The sequence below is a fragment of the Hemitrygon akajei genome, chromosome 7, assembly GCF_048418815.1.
Source record: "Hemitrygon akajei chromosome 7, sHemAka1.3, whole genome shotgun sequence".
NCBI lineage: Eukaryota > Metazoa > Chordata > Chondrichthyes > Myliobatiformes > Dasyatidae > Hemitrygon > Hemitrygon akajei.
Window position 1 is genome coordinate 158856445 of NC_133130.1, and position 23636 is coordinate 158880080.

General features: G+C 43.8%; 1 protein-coding gene across 2 annotated transcripts in view; it reads right to left on the bottom strand.

The window, feature by feature from the left end:
• Window positions 1–1158: 1158 nt before the first annotated feature.
• The window catches only part of adamts13 (ADAM metallopeptidase with thrombospondin type 1 motif, 13), a 72096-nt gene continuing 49618 nt past the window's right edge, over window positions 1159–23636 (bottom strand). The window contains exons 21-32 of one of the 2 annotated variants that reach the window (XM_073052299.1): window positions 21617–21796; window positions 20567–20771; window positions 16152–16281; window positions 14766–14895; window positions 13322–13501; window positions 12348–12524; window positions 10804–11005; window positions 8575–8854; window positions 6852–6998; window positions 6465–6641; window positions 2579–2757; window positions 1159–1689 (exon numbers count right to left, since the gene is read on the bottom strand). In XM_073052299.1, the coding sequence (XP_072908400.1) occupies window positions 1513–1689; window positions 2579–2757; window positions 6465–6641; window positions 6852–6998; window positions 8575–8854; window positions 10804–11005; window positions 12348–12524; window positions 13322–13501; window positions 14766–14895; window positions 16152–16281; window positions 20567–20771; window positions 21617–21796 (2164 nt within the window). In that variant the 3' untranslated portion in view covers window positions 1159–1512. Of the gene's footprint in view, window positions 1690–2578; window positions 2758–6464; window positions 6642–6806; window positions 6999–8574; window positions 8855–10803; window positions 11006–12347; window positions 12525–13321; window positions 13502–14765; window positions 14896–16151; window positions 16282–20566; window positions 20772–21616; window positions 21797–23636 lie in introns of both variants that reach the window. The other variant, XM_073052298.1, reaches the window with a different exon arrangement.

The following is a 23636-nucleotide window of genomic DNA, read 5'->3' on the forward strand; positions in this document are numbered from 1 at the left end:
GCTTCTTCCCATCTGACATCTGATTTCTAAATGGACAGTGAACCTCAATATTTTTTAAATTTCTGTTTTTACACTACTTAATTAATTAAGATACATGTATAATTACTGTAATTAGTTTTTTTCTATATTTATCATGTTTTGCATTGTACTGCTGCCACAGAGTTAACAAATTTCACAGCATATGCCAGTGATATTAATCCTGATTCTGAAATAGGCAGACCTATTCTCTGGAATAATAGGAGCAGGAAAGTTGAGCTGAAGCCAAAGTTAGGTCAGTATTTGAATGGCAGAGCAGGTAAGAGTGACCTAGCAGCCTTCTCGTTTCTGGTTCCTGTTTTCCCATAACTAAAGATGTAGGTGAGTCAGCATTCAAACTGATTCTGGGCTCACAGATGATGGGAGTTAACAACACCTCAGTACATATAAATCGGATATTTTCACATGATTTCTCTATAATCCAGGCAGAATGAAACCAAGTGGAGAAACAGCCTGTTAAGTTTTACATGGAAATGAACTTTGCACATTACAGATTCATGCTGGAGTTTCTGCATTCTTTCTCAGAAGACATTTAATCACAAACAAGCCACTTAGTTCAAGAGCAATTAGGGATTACCAATAAATGTTGGACCCACATCCTGGAATTTTTTTTTAACCCGTAAAGCTGTCTCAGTCAATTAAACTGGATGCACCAGCCTCTCCCAAATATTAAATCACCCAAAAATGTCTCTCAGTCTCATTTTTGAAACTTTCAGTTTGTCTCCAGCCTCCAAGGTTTTGGTGCACCAGATTCCCACCAGTCTTTGTATGATGAAAGCTTCCTGATACCATCCCTAAATAACCTCACCTGAAATTCAAGGTTAACCCCCCCCATCCTAAAATATCCCCTTCAGCAGAAATTATCTCCCTTCTTCCTCCCCACACCCTTCTACTCCCCCTCCCCACATCCCCCCCCTTTCCTCTCCCCTTTCTGAAGTACCACATGTTCATCTTTAATCTTCAGGTCAATGTTGCCTCCTAAAGCCTTGGAGCTATGGGACTCAGAACCTCCCTCAGATCTTACCACTCTACAATTTACAACAGCATAGGTAACACATAAGGCCCCTGAGTTTTTGTGTTGCAGATTACTAGAGGGACTCATGCCAATTAATTAATTTCTGGTTTGATCATGTTGAATTTAATGAACCATAAATTGTCTAATCCTCAACTGCTGACAACACAAATACAACAGAAATCCATGGATCACAGTTTAGTTGTAATGTAACACTTGTTCGACCATCTTCACATCAGTAGCTCCAGGTGACCGATTCTTAAACCAGAAGTTACAGAAAGAGGTCAAGGGAAGGTTGTTTTCCGGTGGTGGGAACATGGGAAGGAGGCAGTCCACGCGTTCTTCAGAGAATGCCAAGTCCTCACAATCACAACTAGGGGAAGATGTAATCAGCTGCTGCTTGGATGCGAACAGAAACGGATAATCGGACATTCCAGAGGAGTGGAACCTGCTATAGTGTCCCATTATCCACAGTTCAGATGATGGATACCCCTCATGGTTTGGGATGGTACAGCTCTGAACAAGGCCCGGAATTCAAAATCTCCATGAAATTCAATTTCAACAGAGTTTCCCAGTGACTGCCAAAGGAACAGTCGATTACCACGAAATGCAGAATATCTCTGGGTGCTGACATCCTTTATCTGAAAACATAAAAAGCTCAACTGTTAAAGACAACGTACTAAAAATGATGGAGACACTTCAGGTCACAGTACATACAGGCTGAGCACCCCTTATCTGGAGTATTAGGGACCAGAGTATTTTGGATTTCAGACTTCTTCAGATTTTGGAATACTTGCATCTATTTAATGAAATACCTTGGGGATGGGACCCAAGTCTAAACACAAAATCCATTTATACTACATATACAGTTTTTACATATACCCTGAAGAGGATCTTGGCAAACTCAATGAATTTTTCTGCAGCTTTGTAATCAGCAGACACTTAATCACCACAATTTTTTAAAAAATTTCATGCTGTGCCTTTTCTTAAATTTCTGCAACCAGCCTGCTGGATATTCACAATCACCTTCAATTTTCAGTTCATCTTAATAGATCGCTGCTTGTTTCATGGTCAGCATACTGTTAAGCGGCGTATGTTCATTCTGACACTGACGAATCCACTCTTTCAATACACCACCGAGATCTTCATTTTTTGCTTTATGCAGTATGTTTCTATTTTTCATTAACTTCCGTTTATCACATAAGAGAGGTCACGACTTCTGTAGTACACAGAGACCTGGTAACTTTCACAGCACCTTGTGGAATTTTCCATTTGTGACGCCATGTCAGTGCACAAAATTTTTTTGGGGATTTTGGAGGGTTTCAGTTTTTGGATTTTTGGATAAGGGGTTCTCAACCTGTACTTTGTTCAAACTCAGTAAGTCACAATTATTCAGTTCATTCCTTTTGACACTCAGTGCCCATGGAACCTGTACCCCAGAGAATGTCTGTTTTTGTGAAACCATACCCCAATGAGAGTTCACAGAAGGGCCAGCAGAATATATAGTGTATAATACTGAGAGCAGCTCACCAGAATGTAATCAGAGGATGTTGTGTTCACCCTGTTGTCAAATTTCAGGTGCAGGACTCTGATTATGATTCGATCTATTGGAGATACGGTGATAAAAGTCCGACAGGCTTGGCCCTCCTTGTAGGACTGCATGGGGTTGACTATAATACCCCAGGGTCCGTACAGCTGGACGTCACATTCTACAAAATGGAAACCATCGCTGGCGTGAATTTGGGTTAATGCTGATGTCCCATGTATCAACACAGACACATTATACAGTGAAGCAATGATACCTTGAGTGGTTACACATATTAATATGTATTTCAGTCTTATTCGTCTTTGGCCTATACCTCTTCATAACCATAGTGACCAAATATCTATTGCTCTCAATTCCATAATGTTTCGTGTGAAGTTAGTGGCTGTTTTATGATTTCACCTATGAGTGGCCTAGGTCTAATTTTAAGATGATGCCTGTTCTTCGCTGGGAGGTGGGGTGGAGATACAGCTCTACCAAAGGAGATGTAAGGCACTCCTTTGCTTTGCTAACACGAGGAAATCTGCAGATGCTGGAAATTCAAGCAACGCACACAAAATGCTGGTGGAATGCAGCAGACCAGGCAGCATCTATAGGGAGAAGCACTGTTGATGTTTCAGGCTGAGACCCTTCATCAGCGCTAAATGAAAGAAGAGATAGTAAGAGATTTGAAAATGGGAGGGTGAGGGGGAGATCCTGAATGATAGGAGAAGGCAGGAAGGGGAGGGATGAAGCTTAGAGCTGGAAAGTTGATTGGCAAAAGAGATACAGAGCTGAAGAAGGGAGAGGATCATGGTACAGGGGGCCTAGGGAGAGAGAAAGGGGAAGGGGAGCAGCAGAGGGAGATGGAAAGCAGGCAAGGAGTGATTGTAAGAGGGACAGAGAGAGAAGAGGGAAATAAATAAATAGAGAGATAGATAGATAGATAGATAAATAAATACATGAATAAGGGAAGGGCAGGGGGGCGTTAACGGAAGTTAGAGAAATCAATGTTCATGCCATCAGGTTGGAGGCTACCCAGACGGAATATAAGGTGTTGTTCCTCCAACCTGAGTGTGGCTTCATCTTGACAGTATAGGAGGCCATGGATAGACATATCAGAATGAGAATGGGACGGGAGCACAGGACTGGTGCGGCCTTCTATATATTGGTGAGACCCAACGCAGACTGGGAGACCGTTTCGCTGAACACCTATGCTCTGTCCGCCAGAGAAAGCAGGATCTCCCAGTGGCCGCACATTTTAATTCCACGTCCCATTCCCATTCTGATATGTCAGAAGAAGACAATGGCAAACCACTCCTGTAGAATTTGTGAAGAACAATCATGGTCATAGACCATGATCACTCACATCAGACAACGCAGCACATAATGATGACGCTGTTCTCACACCAAGGGACAAAGGTTCCGTCTACTGCATTAAGTTCCTTTATCAGCTGAAATACCATAATCTGATCAACCCCAAGCTTTCCAAGTGGGTTCTCAACAGGACTCAGCATCTTGGAGATGCACAGGTTGACAGGTTTACTGGGCACAGCTGGTAGTGTGCAAGTGACTGGTAGAACCTGGGGAGAGACAATGTGAATGGGGAAATAAAATGAAGTGATTATTGTAGGAGCGGTGTGAATGGGTGGTTGATGGTTGGTGCAGACTTGGTTTCTGTGCTGCATCTATGACACTATGAATTCTGTACAATGGGAGCATCACTTCCAGTTTTATATTCTAGCCTTCCCTCTGAAGGTGAAGCCAACATTCAAAATGGCCTATTCTTGAGATTTTAATTATCATTCTTCTTAGTCTTCTGAAATCTAATTAATGTGCTCCCATTCAAGTTCTTCCACTGTTTATAAAATACTCTGATCCCTCTCGCTGGCCATTAGTTGACCACTTTACACTTGCTGACACTGCTCTCTATTATATATGTATTAATATACATTTATTATACACTCCTCATGTTCTGTCTTGGTAGTCCCCAACCTAACGATATCAATGTCAATTTCTTTAACTTCCGGTAACCACACCTTTCTGTCCCCTTTTGTTTTCCCTATTCTCCTGGCCCCTTCCCCCTCCCCTCACACCTTCTCTCTTGTGTTCCCTGCCTCATTCCTTTTATTCCAGTGTCTACTGTTCTCTCCTATCACATTACATTTTATTTATTCCTTTGCCTCTTCTACCGATCATCTCCCAGTATCTCACATCATTTCCACTCCCCCTATCTTTCTTCCCCTCCCCTCACCTGGATTCACCTATCACCTGCCAGCTCATACTCCACCCCATCGCCACCCTTTTATTCTGGCTTGTGCCTTCTCTGTCCAGTCCTGATGAAGGGACTCTGCCTGAAACGTCAGCTGTCCATTTTTCTCCATGGATGATGCCTGGCCTGGTGTATCCCTTGGCATTTTGTGCTTGTTGGTCTCTAGTTTCCATCAGCCCTTAGAGGCAGTTTATTTGTAAACTCCCTGTCTCTCTCAGCTCCTTGCCCTGACCTCAATGTGCAAATACACATTTTGTCCCCTCAGGGAAGACCCTTTGGAAAATATAACGTCCTGAGCGGTCTTGACAGGGGTGGGTTCAGAGAAGATGTTTCCACTTGTGGGAGAACCTAGAGATTAGGGGTCATCTAATTAAGACAGAGATGAGGACATTTGCTTTCTGAGTGCCACGAGTCTTTGGAACTTCCTTCCTCAAGTAGCAGTGGAAGCATAATCCTTGAATATTTTAAGGTAAAGGTAGACAGAATGTTGATTACAAGTGGTTGAAAGCATGAGATGAGGCTACAGTCAGATCAGCCGCAATATTACTGAATGTTGAAACAGGCTTGAGGGACTGAGTGGCCTATCCCGAGTGCTAATTCATATTTCGTATGCCTTGGCCTTCTGTTTTGATGTGTCTGATCACAGCCAGAGTGGTAAAATCTGCTCCCATATTTCTCCACTCGACTTTCAACAATAACTTAAACACCTTGGAATACCATGATACTTGCTGGTGTATCTGGAATATCATGATCTCCTATGTTGCCTTTTACTTCTTTTGTAGTGTTGCCTTTCTCAGAATCATTGCAAAGCATATCTTTGCTAGATGGTACAGCCATCAGATTAGTCCCATAAACCCGTTCCTTCTCCAGAGCCCTGGGAAACATTCCTCATTCTCCAAGTCTCTGTTAAATGTTTCCATTCAACCTGCTACCATTGCCCTTGATTCCAGATAACAACTTGCTACATAAACATAATTTTTCTTCATATTTTCCTATCTTTTACTCCTTTTTAATTGTTGACCCTTTTTTTTAAATTTAGAGATACAGCACAAATCAGACCCTACCAGTATAATGAGTTGCACCTCCTATTTAACACATGGGCCAATCTACAATTACCGACTGACATGCTGGTTAGTTATAATCTACTAACTGTATGTCATTGGACTATGGGAAGAAACCAGAGCACTTGGGGGAAACACACACGGTTCATGAGGAGAAAGTGCAAACTCCTTAGGGACAACACTGGAATTGAACTCTGGACTCTGTTGCCCCAAGCTGTAATGGTGTCACACTGACTGCTCTGTTACCTGTGTTAATTAGCTTTGTTTTGCTCTAAAGTGAACAAGCCCACCTTGTCTCATGACCACCTGATGGTTCACTGATATTGGTCAGGCCACCAAGCTGTGCGCAGGGCTTCTAACAATAATACACTGTGAATGTCTGAGTTACTCTGAGAGAGCATAGGCTTAACATCTTATCTGAGAGCAGCAACTACAGCAGAGTAGTTCTGTATCAAATTGCACTGGTGGTGTCAATCTCCAGTTTGGCTTCCACTTTGGAGTTGTATTCAAGCCCACTGCCCCAGGCTGTTCCTTAGGCCAGACACGCAACCAGAGACATACCTCTGTGGTACTGTCGAGATGAGTGGCTGCTGGAAAACTGGAGGACAGATCCAAGATCCTTAGCGCTGCTCCACTGCCTGACTGTCAGCGTGTTGGTGATAGATGTGAGTGTAAACCCTTTCAGTGGGGAGCAGGTCTTCCAGAACAGTCGTCGCCCACAGAATGACAGAGAGTCCCCTGGTGGAAGAGTAAAGACATCTAAAAGATCCACATTTCTGCATTTAAAATGGAGTCAAAATTTCAATTTGTGTAGTTTACGTGACAATTGTTCCCCTATCCCTGACATTGCCGCACCCCTTATCCTTCAACCCCAACATGCTGCCCATTCAATCAGTAACCTGCCGAAGCTACATTTCAGCACTGCGGACAGCGACACTGGTCTCTTACGCCTGCTGCAGCTCAGAGAGCTGGACAGAACACGAATTGTGATGACCTCATCCAGTGGACGTCCAATGCTGAACGTGCATTCCTTCACCTGCAGATCGGTTAGGTTCAACATGCCTGATTTGCTCAGAACCAGCTTGCCACAGACACCTGGAACAAAACAGCACACAGTCGGTGTAAGTGCACATCTCGTGGCCTGGTTAGTAAGGTGTGGTAGTCAAACAGCCAGTCCAGCTTCCAAATCAAAGGATAAGAACAAATGTAAAAAATCATTGTATTTCAGTCAGAGAGGGGTGAATCTATGGAACAGTTGCAGTAAGAATTTAAAAACATGCACTACACTTAAGTTTTAAAAATTATTTAAAAATTATATAATGAACAAATATACAGTAATACATGATATAAAATGAATGGGAGTCATGTAAGTAAATGATATTTGGAATTGGATTTTGTGTTAAAAGATTATGAATTTTTTTGTTTTCGATGTGATGATTGACACCAAATATGTTGTTGTATAAGTAAGAGGCGTAGGCATGATAAGCTGTAGCTTCAATCTACACCCTTTCGGTCTGTTTTAAAGAATATCTATGTTTTTTGTTATAATTTTGACCTATGAAATCATCGTTGTAAACGATGCTTTTTTATGTTTGTACTGACCAAAAAAAATTAATTTCATTCATTCAATCCCATTTTGTTGCGATGAATGTTTCTGGTCTCTGAAGGAGCCCAACACTATTTCGGAGGACCTGTCCTGGACCCAGCACATAAGTGCAATTGCAAAGAAAGCACAACAGTGACTCTACTTCCTTAGGAGTCTGCAGAGATTTGGCATGACATCTAAAGCTTCTGTAGTGGAGTAGAGGATCTATTGATTGGCTGTGTCATGCCTGGTATGGAAACACCAATGCCTTTGAATGGAAGATTGTACATAAGGCAGTGGATTGAGCCCACCACATCACAGGTAAAGCCCTCCCAACCATTGAGTGTATCTACATGAAACACTGCCATAGAAAAATAGTGTCCATCATCAGAGATTCTCACCACACAGATGATGCTCACTTCTCACTGCTGCCATCAGGTAGAAGGTACAGGTGCCTCAGGACTCGCACCACTGGGTTCAAGAACAGTTACTGCCCCTCAACCGTCAGGCTCTTGAACAAAGGGGATAACTACACCCACTTTACCATCTATTGAGATGTCCCCACAACCAATGATCTCACTTTAAGGACTCTACCTTGTCATTTCATGTTCTCATTATTTATTACTATTTATTTATATTTCCATTTGCACGGTTTGTTATTTCCTGCACTCTAGTTGATCTTCAATTGATCCTGGTATAGTTACTATCCCATAGATTTGCTGAATTTGCCTGCAGAAATTGAATCTCAGGATTGTATATGGTGACATATATTTACTTTGATAATAAAATTTACTTTGAACTTCTCCAGTTTGTCTTGGCACTCAGATCAGAGTATTTATCTATACTGAATTAAGCTCCCAATGGTAACTAATTAAATCACTAATTTCTATGTTTATATTCATGCCTTACTGTATTTGCATTATATTAACAAATAATCTTTGAGACTCTGTAACCTGGTTTGTATGGGTCTTCCCAGGAGAGCAATGTAAAGGAAGTCTTATTTGATTACCATCCCAAGCTTTAAGAACTCAGTGCTGGTCTCTGGATTAGCAAAGTGCTGCTAATATGTAGTTCTTCTCTCTGTACCTTCATTCCTTGAGCCTTTAGCCAGTGTAGTTGTGTTTGTTCTAGATTCTTGTGGTGTCACTGTAGCCATAAGGCTGATGGAGTCAGTCCCTGTAGGAGCCCGTGTCAGAGTTACAGTCTGGACTGTTGACTGAGTGGAGCAGAGTCCCACTTCACAGGACTCCTCGGTAGCAGGTTTTGTCAGCTCGTCACAGAAGGCATCAAGCACAACCTCATTTGAGTCTAGGTTGACACAGAGCAACTGCCTGCTTCGGACTCCATTCCCACAGGAAACTGAACACTGGAAACAGAAGAACAATCAGGAGCATTCTACTGGCTTTGCCTTCCAATCAACCCTGACTGCTATCGGAAGCCCAACACCCACCATCTCCCATCAAATGATCCTTCCCCTCAATCCCAGCCACTCAACTCCTTCCCTGGAGCTGCATCTTCCCACCACCTTCACAACCACACCTTCTCACTAGTCTACATGCTATGTGTATCAGAATCGGGATTATTATCACTGACATACCGAATGTTGTTCTGAGCCAGCAGTACAGTGCAATACATTTTAAAAAATCACCACAAGTTACAATAAGAAATATATTCCAAAGAATTGCACAAAAAGAAACAAAGTAGTGAGGTAGTGTTTATGTATATTTCAGAGGTCTGACGGCAAAGGGGAAGAAGCTGTTTGTAAAATGTTGAGTGTGTGTTTACGGGCTCCAATATCTCCTCCCTGATGATAATAATGAGAAGAGGGCATGTTGCGGATGGTGAGGATCCTTTAAGATGGGTGCTGCCTTTTGAAAATGTCCTCAGTGATGCACCCTTCAAATCTTCCTATTTATTATTTCAAAGTACCAAACCCCAGTTACCCATTACTCCCTCATTCCATTTACCTGCCTTCTCATCCTATCCTTCCTTGCTAAACATAGGTCAGTGAGGTCTCCATTGACCAGGGCAGACCATGAATGCTGCTTCCTCGCTGTCTAGATACGCAAGCCTGGGTAGGACAATATGGAGAGCAAGCTGTTGCCCGTGTAGCAGGCTCCCCCTTTCTATGCATCTGATGAACCCAAAGGAATGGCAGAGACCGATACAATTTGGTACCGGCAGCGTCTCAGGAGTTGCCGATCAGCATTGAACTCAATGTAGGGCTGCCTTAGGGACTCCAGTTCCAGATTTTTCCCTCGGGGTTTACTCCTGAAGCCTTCCCCATGAATGGGTATGGCCTTAAAGTAGCAAAGATTTGAGATCAGAGTTTTCCTTCTCCGAGATGAGCTGTTAACCATGGCTTACAAGCCCCTTCTGCCCAAAGTGACTAGTTTCAAGGCACCAATAATGCATCTTTGTCCCTTCTGTCAGCAGAAATGGTTCCGGCAGGCTTAGTAGCTAAGCCACACATGAAGGCCAGGAGCTGGACGAGGTTGTCAGAGGGTATTTGAGACACACACCATTAGGAGCATTTGATAGGTGGTGGGAGCTTGTCCCCACTACCACCCCCAACTATAACAACCTTAACCTTAACAAGATAGGTCAAGAAGATGCTAAATATTATATACTTGTAACATCTGTTGTGGGAAAATTATTGCATTCTATGTTATAAAGAACAGTACATAGAGAATCCGGAGCAGATCAGTGTTTACAGAAACTGTAGGTCATGTTGAATCATACAGATTTACAGTGCAGAATCAGGCTTTTTGGCCCATCACATCCATACTGACCATCAAGCACCCAACTATACAGTCGTACACAGTTCCCATTTTGTTCTCCGGACATCCACATGACTCTCCCAGACACCCTAGGAACAATTCACTGCAATTAACCAGCATATTTCCTTTGGGTAGGGGAGGAAAAATGGAGCATCTGAAAGAAAGCCCCGTGAACGCAGGGAGGACAGGAAATCTGAATCCAGCCAGCACTGCGGGTCAGGATTGAACCCCGTTTGCTGGCGCTGTCTGACAGCCACCGTTTTAATTACTGGATAAAGGAAACTCAGTTAGCAGGAGGAAAATGTCACTGACCGTCATTTATGTGGACTTCCTGACACCATCCAATAAAATTCCACTAAGTAAAATTATAGATTATGGGACTAGTCAAGCAATCCATATGTGGTTCACTCCAAGGATATGCCCTATGACCTCAGGTATTCATTACATCTTAATTATATTAATTAAATTACAATAATTAGTTATTGGGCACCTAGAATAACCTCCTGTGTTCCCATTCCCAGGCAGGGCCACTAACCTCAGACCAGTTTTGGGGATTCCAACCAAACGGGCAGCTGACAACACATGGGACAAGTGACAGAGGTTCCTCCAGCCCTGAGCAACGGGTTCTGTTCACTTCCACATCTGTCCCATTGTGAAGCTGGACACAGGTCACCTTCCTCTCAGCCACACCAGTCCCACAAAGTACTGAGCACCGTCCTGGCTCTGAAACCTGCCACCTGAACATGAAAAGCATAAATTAAGCCAGCGTCCCAAAATCCATTTGATCGTCCTCCTCTCACTATGACTATCATAGTGACGTAATGTTACTGTCTGGGCCAGTGTTCTCCTAATTCTTTTTACCTGTTTATCACAAACAAGCGAGAATCTGCAGATGCTGGAAATCCAAGTAACACACATAAAATGCTGGAGGAGCTCAGCAGGCCAGGCAGCATCTGTGGAAAAGAGTACAGTCAATGTGTTGGTCCGAGAGCCTTCATCAGGACGAATGAAGGGTCTCAGCCCGGAACGTCGACTGTACTCATTTCAAAGATGCTGCCTGGCCTGCTGAGTTCCTCCAGCATTTTGTGTGTTGCCTATTTATCCCTCTGATTCACAGAGTAACCTTAGAGTTCTGCTCCAATTTTCTCCATCTCTTTAAGGGTCAAATCAAATCAGCCTTGTAACACTGAGTATCGCTGTCAAGAATCCTTTTAAATAGGGAGCTTCAGCATCAGGGAGACGTTTGCAAATTGCTAAGTTTTCAGATTCTGTTGTGCCCTGCAAGAGCTGATGCCTGTCGAATCCTTTACCTAATGAGATTCAGTCTCCGGTGAACTCCATTCGTGCCGGAGCTATATAAAATGTTGGTATGGAAATATTTATAGCCTCACTGCAGGAAGGGTGTGGAGGCTTTGGGGAACACAGAGAGATGTTGAGTGTGTTAGTTATAGGGAGAAGTTGAACAAACTTGGATAGTTTTCATTGGAGTGTAGCAGACTGAGGAGAAATCTGGTACAGATGTTTAAAATGATGAAAGGTATTAATAGGGTAGATAGCCAGAATCTTTGTCCCAGGTTGGAAATGTCAAATACTAGAGGCTTCAGGTGAGAGGGGGAAAGCTTAAAGGAGATTTGATTTGATTTTACACAGAGTGAAATACAGTGCCAGAGGAGGAAGTAAAAGCAGACATTTAACATAGAAACAGAGAAACCTACAGCACATTACAGGCCCTTCAATGTTGTGCCGACCATGTAACCTACTCTAGAAACTGCCTAGAATTTCACTACTGTATAGCCTATTTTTCTAAGCTCCATGCACCTGTCTCAGAGTCTTTCAAAAGTCCCTAGCGTATCCAAGACCCTATTGTATTAAAGAGGCATTTAGACAGACGCACATACAGGCAGGGAGTAGAGGAATATGGACATGTGCAGGCAAATAGAATTAGTTTAGATTGACCTCATGGTTGGCATAGACTTGGTACGCTTAGGGCTGTTCCTATGCTCTACTGTTCTATGAACAAAACTCGTTCAGAACCAGTGCCTTCAAAGAGGCAAGGAGTCGTGAAGAAAGCTCACAGACCTTGGAGGGCAAGGATGGAGATTGCAAATTTCTAAGTCCTCAGGTCGGCTCAGATGAAGACAGTCTTTGTCCGATGTCAGCTCCTCGCGGTCAGGTAATACCTTCGTACAGTACAGCAGTCTTTGCCTCACTCCTCCTCCGCACGGCATGCTGCAAGATTCAGACTTGTACCGCCATCTTCGGCAAAGATCAGGGAGAAGGAAGCTTGTTATTGTGGTTGTCAGCACAAGCCAGTAAACAAATTCAGACAGAGAGAAGGTTAGCGAAAATCCAGTGAGCAGATTGCTGGACGGACATGTAACAGAAACCTAACAAAAAGGGTAATTGTCATAGATACAGTTCAAATGAAAGGATATCATCTGCTGTCAGCATAAAAGAATTGATTGGTTCTAACCATCCTGGGGTAACCCAAGAATGTGAGGAGGCATGGAAAGAATGTAAGCCCCTTTATGTACTCAAAAGAATAAAATCCTTGGAACTTATCAAATAGTGGTGGTGGAATCATAGATAAGGAATTTATCAATATTGTTGATGATGAGCCACAGTGTCAGGACATGAGAGTCAAAGCCAGAGGTTTGTTGGGAAGATAGGGTAGCTGGGGTTGTATGTTAGGTAAGATGCATAGATTCTGGACTGGCCTTGAGGTAGATGGGTTTGATGTTCGGGCTGGGGAAGAGGAATTTGGTACTGTGGAACTGAATATTGTGCATTGGAGATGTGGAGTAAGATGCTGGGTTGCTGACTTGGAGAAAGTTGGTGTTGGATTGGAAAGATGTGTTGGCTGGGGGAATTTGGGTTGAGGAAGATTTGGTGATGGGCTGGAGTCAGGCAGTGAAGGGATGCTTTTTAACTAGGCATCCTGAGCCACGATGTTCACCTGCGATGAGCTGTACAATCCAGACTTCAAGTCTGTTTCGTAGCAATAACAAGCAAACAAAACACACAGTTTCTTATCCATGGATGGAGGTTGTTACCTTACAGGACAGGGATCAGAATTGCATATCTCTATGGAAGCTGGCCTTGAAGTGTTAGCACATTCCAAGGGAGGTACCCTCTGATATAACTGCCTCTCTTTCTTTACGCAGTACACCTCCCTCTCACGTACTCCACCTCCACAGCTCACATTACACGGGCCATACTCGTGGACTTTCCACCTTTAAGAAAATAAATGACAATAATTCCATATTAAGGTCGAAGCCTCTGGGTGAAGGGGAATGAAGCTGAGACAGGGTGTCTGGTCTAATATACATTTGTCTTTGTCAAATTCACATGCATCCAGATTGGAAGTGTAGATTTTTAAAAATGTATTTTGTGGGTTGTGGGTGTAGTTGAGAGGATCACCATTTATTGCCCATTCTCTATGATCTCTGAAGGAAAACAGAGTTTTGCTGCATCACCTCTGATGGCCATGAAGGGTCAAGCATATCGATAAGAGACTGTGGATAACCAGTCCAGAATGAGAGGGGACAGCAGGTCTATTGCTGTAAAGAATTGACTAAAAACACTGATGGGTTTTTATGGCTGTTTGACACTTTCAATGTCACTTTTTACCAATCTCATTTACCTTCTGGGTGGGTTTGACAGGAGAGCCTAGGAAGAGCTTTATTCTGTATCTAACCTGTGGTGTTTCTGAGCTGGGAACATTTGATGAGGCAGTGAAACATATAAAATAAGAGAACAGGTTAACCCTTTGACACTTTGAGTTGGCTCCATCAATCAATGTGATCATGACTGATCCTTTATTTCCATGTTAATATCCCGCTCTCCCCCCTTTGCCCCTTAATATCTTTTGCGCCTAGAAATCCATCTCCTTTCCTCTTAAATATATTCGGCAACTTGGCCACTGCCTTCTGTGAAAGAGAAATCCACCTCAGTGTGACAACACTTTTTAATCACCTCAACTCTAAATGTATTACCCTATATGCAGTCTGAGTTTATGCCCTTAGGTTCTAAAATCTCCCAGTCTGAGGAATCACCCTTCTTGCATCTGGTCTGCCTAACCCTGTTAGAATTTTGAGATGCCCCTCTCATTCTTCTAAACTCTAGTGAATACAAGCCTAGATGAACCTTCCTCGTACCACAGCTATAACATTTAATGAAACTTCTCTGTGCTCCCTCCTTGGCAAGCATATCCTTCCTTAGGTAAGGAGACCAAAACTTCACACAATATTTTTGGTATAGTCCCACCATGACCTTGTTTACTTGTAGAGGGACCTAGTCAAGGGATCTTTATTCTGTATCTAACTCACAGTGCATATTCCCTTAGATTGTCTGATGCTGGTGCAGAAATTTAAAGACCCTGGTTTCGATGGAGAGCAGATTTTTAACCATACCTCCCTGTGATGTTTCAGAGCTGATTAAAAAGCTCGGAACTTTATCAGAGTAATGATATCAATTGATGATGTTGAACTGACTTACCAAGGGGGGCATGGCTTACTGGTGCATGGCATGTAGAGCATCTGAGGTTGGAAGTTCTGATTACAATATTCTTGTTGTGACTCCTCCTTCATCTCCGCGCTCATGCACACATACCTGATCTCTGATGTTCCTGTTTGGATCAACAACAATTGTTCACATAGCTCTGACCTTCTGCAAAAGCATGCTGATATTGAGAGTCACTGTTTGCAAATACACTATGGGCTGAATGGCCTTTTCTGTACTCTACTGTTCATTTTGGGCTTGGGAAAAGCCTCTTTTGTATTGAGATGGATGAAAATGAGCCTCATTAGCCTCAGAAATATCTCCAAGAAAGACTAATAGAAAAGAACAAGAACAAAGAGATCATTCAGGCCCTAAAGTCTATTCCATCCATAGGTTAAGTATGGCAGCTATGTATGTTAACTCTATCTGCCTGTCGTGGTTCTACAAAATCTTTTATACAAATGCCAGTGGGAGGAAAGAGATTATCAACTGCCAATGCTGCTCGACACACTGAGTTCTTCCAACAGATTTCCTGTTGCTCCAGATTCCAGCATTTGCAATCTCTTGTCTCTTATTTTGGGGGATATCAGAAATTGACAGGTTCCTGTAGGACTGTTCCCCAGTTCCTTCAAAAGAGAAGTTCGTGTGCGTGGGGCATTGGGGTAAAGCCTATGTATTGTAACTATTGTGGACAAGTATGGGATTCTGCTAAACAGTGCAACAACAGTTCAGTCTCGGCACCTCTCCAACCTCAACAAACATGTATGGTGTTTATCAAGGCAACTGGACTTGCCATGTTGTCTAGAAGATATTTCACCACTCATCCAAGAAGCTTCTTAAGTTCTTAAGTTCTGATCCCTGCTGGGTAGTTTTCTGTGAGTTGTTTAAGGGTATAGCAATCATATGAGGATCGTTGAGAGTCATAGAGGTAATGGGAGGGTCATTAGTCTTATCTTTGACTGAATGGAGGTGTGCAGAGATGCCAGGGTAGAGGTGTTAGGAATACATTGTAAGTAGCCGATAGGTGGTGTCGTACCCCACCCCCTCTGTTCAGGGATGTGTTTTCCAGTTTGACAAAGATGCAAAAATTAGACTAATGACCCTCTCATTACCTCTACAACTCTTAATGACCCTTATGTGTTTGCTATATCTTTCAACAACTCACAGAGTTTATAAGCCGGAGAACTACCCACCGAGGACCAGAACTGAAGAAGTGTCTCAGATGAGTGGTGAAGCATCTTAAAGACAACACAGCAAGTCCAGTTGCCTTGTTTTACTACTGCTTGATATACAACAACCTGGATGACGGAGAACTTTCATATGGTGTTTAGACACCAGGAGCAACACCAATTATTAGAACATAAAATGTCATTGTGTCCTTACCTTCACCACAGCTAACAGAACATGATCCCATTATGGGAACCCAGAGATAAGTGCTTCTCTCAGTTGGCACGCTCGACAAGTCTGTGACTTTCATGATATTTTTGACCTCCTTCCTCAGTTGCTTGGATCCCTGAATTAGAAACAGCATGTTCAAAGGAAAGTCACCTTATTCCACAGAGTGATGCACTGTAGAAGGTCACTTGGCCCAACATGACTGTGTCAGTTCTTTGAAACTACTTTGCAATTAGTCCCACATCCTCTGCTTTTCCCCTATGGTTCTGTTACATTGTCCTTCATGTACTTAGCTTACACCTTAAGGATTGATATTTCTGAAATGCTACTAGGTATCACATTCCAGATGATAAAAGCTTTCACAAAATATTTTTTGCTCTTCTTTCCTGTATTTTCCTCTTACAGTATATCTGGCTTCTGATTCCCAAGCCAGTGGTTGCAGTTTCACCTTAATTTTGAACACCATTACAAGTCACAAACAAGAGAAAATCTACAGACCCTGGAAATCCAAACAAGACACACAAAGTGCTGGAGGAACTCAGCAGGCCTGGAAGCATCTATGGAAAAGAGTACAGTCAACATTTTGGACGAAGACCCTTCCCAAAACTCTTTTCCATAGATGCTGCCTGGCCTGCTGAGTTCCTCCAGCATTTTGCATGTGTTGCTATCATTACAAGTCATTTTTCTGCTCTACAAGGAAAGATCTCAGCTTCTATGGTCTCTCCACATAACATAATTATAGCCCCCTCTTTCTAGTAAATGTCCTCTGCATCCTCATCTTTGTCTGACACCCTCCCTAATACCCAGAAGTGCATTCTACTTGGAACGTAGGCAGTGATGGGAATGTACTACCACCTGAGCCTACTCTCCCCTTGGGTATCATTGTGAAAGTTCAGTATCAACTCCACTTTCTGCCCTTCACCTATATCGTTTGATAACTTTGAGTCTAAAAATCGATCACTTGGTCTTGAATATAGTCAACTGAGAACTCCAAGTCCTGTGCTGTAAAGAATGTTCAAGTTTCACCATCCCCATAGGTACGAAAATTCATGTCCTTGAGGCCATAAGTAATTTCCCCCTAATCCATGAGTCTGGATTCCGAGTTTTTTTAGGCTTCATAGCAAGGAGAAAAGTGCAAGGATTCCATCTGCCTTCTCAACCTATCCTAGCACCTTCAAAGAGTTGTATAAATGCATTATTAAGAGTTCTTTTTCCTGCATTCCCTGTTATACACTATTTAGTTTGCATCATGTCTCCCCACTCACCTCTCCTTATTCTTCCTGCCAAAATGCATGAGTTATCACATCCCCAAAGCAACTCAAAATGCTTTGTGGACATCGGGTGATTTAAGTGTCAGCTATTGAAACTCAGGAATATCCCACTAACACAGGGGTTCCCAAACTGGGGTCCACAGATACTATTAACCTCAGTTAATGGCATACAAAAGTTTGGAAACTCCTGCACTAAAAGGACTGAGTCAAACTAAAACATTCTTGAAACTCACTGCACAAATGTTGACTGTTAGGCCCATCATTTCTCTACTGGCTCATCAAGCCTTAGAGGTTCTTAGGCCCAGTGAGTCATGCGGACAATTAAGGGCCTGTTTTCATTATTCCTACATTGATCCCATCTTTTTCTCCACACTTTCCCAGATTCAACCCATCACCTACACACTAGATGTAATTAACAGCAACCGATCGACTTAACACCCCACTCACATCTGAGGAGGAAACCAGAACATCCGGCGGAAATCACACAGTCATGTACAAACTACACACCGACAGCGCCAGATGTCAGAATTGAACCCTGGTCACCAGAGCAGTGACACGTAGCTCATTTATCCACATCACCCTGCTGCCATCGTGCTTATTCCCACAGCTATACATTTTACTTGAATCCAATATATTCATTATTTTTCAATACCAGTTCCTATCACTGTCTAAAGAACGTCAGGGTGGAGATAAGTCTCTACCAAAGGAGGTGTGAGGTGCTCCTTCCCTCCGCTGGCCTGCAGGTCACCCTTGGGCAAGGTGTAGCATCTGCTTAGCCCCCTGACCAGGCTCACATGAAGCTACGGGAGCAGGTGGTGGATGGTCGTATGAGCGGCCGGTACGTATCACAAATCCTGGTTATGCCACTACTGATGCCAGGTGGATGATCTCTGAATAGTATTGATAATGGCTGGGATCACCCATCTTGCAAAGATGCTGCCCAGAAGAAGGCAATGGCAAACCACTTGTGTAGAAAAATTTGCCAAGTGCAATCCTGGTCAAAGATCATGATCACCCATGTCATATAACGTGGCACTAATGAATGAATGAATGAATCACTTTTTAAAATATTTATGGAACCAGCTTCCACCATCTACTTATGGAGAATATTCTGGATGCCAACACTCTCATTGAAAGAAAATTCATCTCATCCCATTTGGTCCGCCTACACACAATTTTATGCTTGGTCACTGAACCACACACTGTAGGGAATGACTTTTCATCATCATATACTTTGTCAAATCTTTAATAATTTTTAGTGATGAGACATTAATGTGCAACATTAACTCTGCTCCCTTTTACACACATGTTTCAAGAACAACAGAAAAATTCCAGGCATTTTATGTTTCTATTTGAATTCCCAACATTGCTGCATCCTGCCTTTAAAAACTTTTCCCAGATCATCCCTCATTCATGTCCATTTTATGAAGGATATTCCCAACTTTTCCAACCTCGGTCATTAACTAAAGACCCTTATTCTTTGCAGAGATCTCATCAGGTATAAAATTGAAACCCAACTGGCTTGATATCAGCTAATCCAAACCCAACCCATCTACGCTTCTTTCCTTTTACCAAAGTACATGACCATAGATCTCCTGACATTGTACTCCAGTGGCCTCTTCTTTGCTAATTCTCCTAATCTGTCTAAGCTCTTCTGCAGCCTCTCTGCTTCCTCAGCTCTCCCAGCCCCTCCACCTAACTTTGCCATCCGCAAATTTGGCCACAAGGCCATCAATTCCGTCATCCAAATCATTGATGTGTAACGTAAAAAGAAGTGGTCCCATCACTGACCCCTGCAGAACATCACTAGTCACCAGCAGCCATCCAGAAAAGGCTGATTCCTTTATTTCCTTTGTCTCCTGCCAATCAGCTACTGCTTATCCATGTTAGTATCTTTCCTGTAATACCATAGGCTCTTATCTTGTTAAGTTATCTTGTTAAGTAACCTCGTGTGTGGCACCTTGTCAAAGGCCTTCTAAAATCCAAGTAAATAACATCCACTGATTCTCCTTAGTCTACCCTGCTTGTTATTTCTTCAAAGAATTCCAACAAATATCTTAGGCATGATTTCCTCTGAAGGAAACCATGCTGATTTTGGCCTATTTTCTCAAGTGCCTCCAAGTACCTTGAGACCTCATCTTAACATTTGACTCCAACATTTTCCCAATCCACTGAGGTCAGACTAACTGGCCCATAGTTTACTTTCTTCTGCTTCCCTCCCTTCTTGAAGTGTGAAGTGACATTTGCAATTTTCCAGTCCTCCAGAACCATACCAAAATCGATGCATTATTGAAAGATCATTACTAATGCTTTTACAATCTTTTCAACCACCTCTTTCCGAACCCTGGGGTGTACATCATCTGGTCCAGGTGACTTATCTACCTTCAGACCTTTCAGTTTTCCAAAAAACATCTTCATAGTAATAGCAACTACACTCATTTCTACCCCCTGACACTCTTGAATTCCAGCATACTGCTAGTGTCTTCCACAGTGAAGACTGATGCAAAATACTTATTCATTTCGCTCTCCCCCCCATTATCGCCTCTCCAGTGTCACTTTCCAGTGGTCCAATATCTATTCTGACCTCTCTTTACCTTCTTATGAGATGGAGGACCTTTATTGCTACCCTAAATGCCTGCGGTGTAACGGGCAGTAATAATAATTACAATAATGAGTGTTTCTCCAATATATTGGAAAGCAAAATGGTACAGAAGTTGGATGTCTGAAATAAATACAGGAAATGTTGCAAATACTCAGTAGTCAGGCTCTGACTGCAGAGAGGGAAACAGAATTAATGTTCCATGATCAGAACCAGCCTCTAATCTTTGGTAACATTCTGAAAAATCTCTTTGGTACCTGTGCTTGGGCCTTCACATTTGTTCTGTTGTGAGGTGTGCAGAATTAACTTCATTATTCCTTATGAGGTCTGAACGCTCTCTCACAGCCTGTTTGCTTTAAAAATTCTGCAGTTAAAGATATAAGCCCAGGAAATTTATGTGCCTCTTTTAGCCAGATTATCAACTTGTCCTGTCAGCTTTAGTGTTTTGTGTAAATTGTGTTTGCACAAACCACGTATATGCTTCCGCAGGTCCCCGCTCGCACAAGGAGTCTCAGGGGGACGAATGCACTTACCTCTGACCAGGGTACCTGATCCAGCTTAAAGGGACAGATGCTGATGATGCATGGTGTGATGTCTGGGGGCTGCGTCTCTGCCGGACACAGAATCTTATTCACCTCGACGTCTGCCCCGTTGATGAACTGAACACAGGTAACTGATCGCTCTGCAACTCCGACTCCACAGGATGCAGAACACACTCCCGACTCAGAAACATTCCACCTGCAAGGATCATTGGGGACAAAACTTTGCCAGAACACTCAGCTGTTCCAGAGTTTATTGAACAGGCTGCACCATCAAACCCTGCAGCCAGTGTCCACAAGAGCTCCCTAACTCAAGGTGTACTAACCCATGACAACAAGCTGCTGGTGATTCCACAACCTTAATGTTCTTGGATCAGGAGGGGGAATTGAGTTAGGCTTTCTGCTGATTATACAGTGATTTGCCTGGCTGAAAATTTTTAACATCAGGTGAGAAGGATCGGGTCAGGTAGGATGCCTTTCATTTTTGAAACCTTGCCGTGAGTTGTTATCTGCAGGGAATGTCCATCTTCCTCCCTCTATCTCCGACTTCATGAGTGGTTCCCATCTAATCCTAGTGTAACTCATTCTCCCTGTGTAACTCAGCACCCTCAAGATAAAGAATGTAGATGCAGAGTAGGGGGGTGCGAATGACCAGGAAATTTGTAACCCATCATGAACAGAGTGGAGGAGTTGGGAGGGCAGTGGTGGAGTGGAAGGATTAGAGGATCTTAGTGAATGAACAGCATGTCACATTGCATGGGTCAGCCTAAAATCTCCACTGTGAACACTTAATTGCATTCCAGTTCCCCCAATGTGCCAACCAACTACCCCCTTCCTCATGTAATTACCTTACTCCCCACATAATTCCCCTGCTCCCTACATAATTCTCTACCTCTGTTCTTTATGGCCAGTGTCCATCTTCCTCCCTCTATCTCCGACTCCATGAGTGGTTCCCATCTAATCCTAGTGTAACTCATTCTCCCTGTCCCTGCCCCATGCCACCCCTTGCTTTTGGGGTAATGGACTCGCTTCTCAACCACATACCTGACAGGGCAGCTATGGTTGTTACACATTTCCCTTGACTTGGGTCTGGGAGAACCAGTGCAGTCGGCATCAGAAGTCCACCAGGTGTCAAGTCCCTCTTGCTTCAGGCAACGAACGTCCCTTCTTCGCTGTCCCCCGCCACAGGAGACGCTGCACGCGCCAAACTCGCCCACCTCCCACCTGTAGATCCAGATTAGCAACCGGGAGAAGTTCAGGAACTGCACGGCGGTAGCAAGAGGAAGTTTGCAACAGAGACTTTCTGTTTAATGGGTCAGAGAGATGAGGAATGGCAGGGAGTGGAAAGGTGGTAAATTTCTTCCTGCAGTAGCCATAACAATAAATATGTTCCCCGGGATTCTCTAGGAAGGCTGGGGTTCCATGTGAGCAGGGAAGATTAAAAAGAAAATCCATAGAAGATTGTGCTGAAGGGATGGTAAACCAAGTGTGTATGTGTTACCGAATGAAACAGAGAGAAGCTGGTAGTTACAATACCATGCATTGCACTGCTCTGATCTTGAATGTACTGTTTGAAGAGTTTTGGGAATCAGAAATTAAAGAGAAAGAGCAAGCAAATAGGGCTAATTAGCTGAAAGAGCTGGCGGAGACACAATGTGTCCAGTGGCTCCCTCAGAGTAGTATCATTCTTTGAGCAGAAATGCTTGCTGTTCTCTTCATTGAGAAGAACAATGTCCTTAAGTCTTTTGGTTCCACATCTTGCCCTGAGCTCTGGTCACTGAATACTTCCAAAAAAGTTCGGAAGCATCCTGACAGCTAATTTAATAAATGCACATGGCATTGGGACCAGACATGTTCCAGAATTCTGGTGAACACACTAATCTTGCCTGGCTCACTTCAGGCATTTGGATAAGACATTTTAGGAGAGGGTTAGACAATGTTACTGATGTTTCTGATGGGAATAGTCATCAGTTGAGGACAGGATTAAGCCAGGTATCACACCCCACTGTGGATATGGGGTCACAGTGAATGAAGATTGCCCATTTGGGCCAGGAACTGCTGGCAGGGCCAGCAAGGTGGAATCCAAACTCAAGTGAGCTCAGAGTCTGTGGAAACAATACTTCAATTAGAATTGGTGTCTGTGGAATTCATCCCTTCCAAAGTTCATCCCTCAGTGAGGGTCAGTGTGTGTGAGACCCGTCCCCCAGTGAGGATCAGTGTGTGTGGGACCCATCCCCCAGTGAGGGTCAGTGTGTGTGAGACCCGTCCCCCAGTGAGGGTCAGTGTGTGTGGGACCTATCCCCAGTGATGGTCAATGTGTGTGGGACTCATCCCCCAGTGAGGGTCAGTGTGTGTGAGACCCGTCCCCCAGTGAGGATCAGTGTGTGTGGGACCCGTCCCCCAGTGAGGGTCAGTGTGTGTGGGACCCATCCCCAGTGAGGGTCAGTGTGTGTGAGACCCGTCCCCCAGTGAGGGTCAGTGTGTGTGGGACATATCCCCCAGTGAGGGTCAGTGTGTGTGGGACCCATCCCCAGTGAGGGTCAGTGTGTGTGTGACATATCCCCCAGTGAGGGTCAGTGTGTGTGGGGCCTGTCCCCAGTGAGGGTCAGTGTGTGTGGGACCCGTCTCCCAGTGAGGGTCAGTGTGTGTGGGATCCGTCCCCCAGTGAGGGTCTGTGTGTGGAACCCATCCCCCAGTGAGGGTCAGTGTGTGTGTGGGACCCGTCCCCCAGTGAGGGTCAGTGTGTGTGGGACTTGTCCCCCAGTGAGGGTCAGTGTGTGTGTGGGACCCGTCTCCCAGTGAGGATCAGTGTGTGTGGGACCCGTCCCTCAGTGAGGGTCAGTGTGTGTGTGGGACCCGTCTCCCAGTGAGGGTCAGTGTGTGTGGGACTTGTCCCCCAGTGAGGGTCAGTGTGTGTGTGGGACCCATCCCCCAGTGAGGGTCAGTGTGTGTGGGACCCGTCCCCCAGTGAGGATCAGTGTGTGTGGGACCCGTCCCCAGTGAGGGTCAGTGTGTGTGTGGGACCCATCCCCAGTGAGGGTCAGTGTGTGTGGGACCCGTCCCC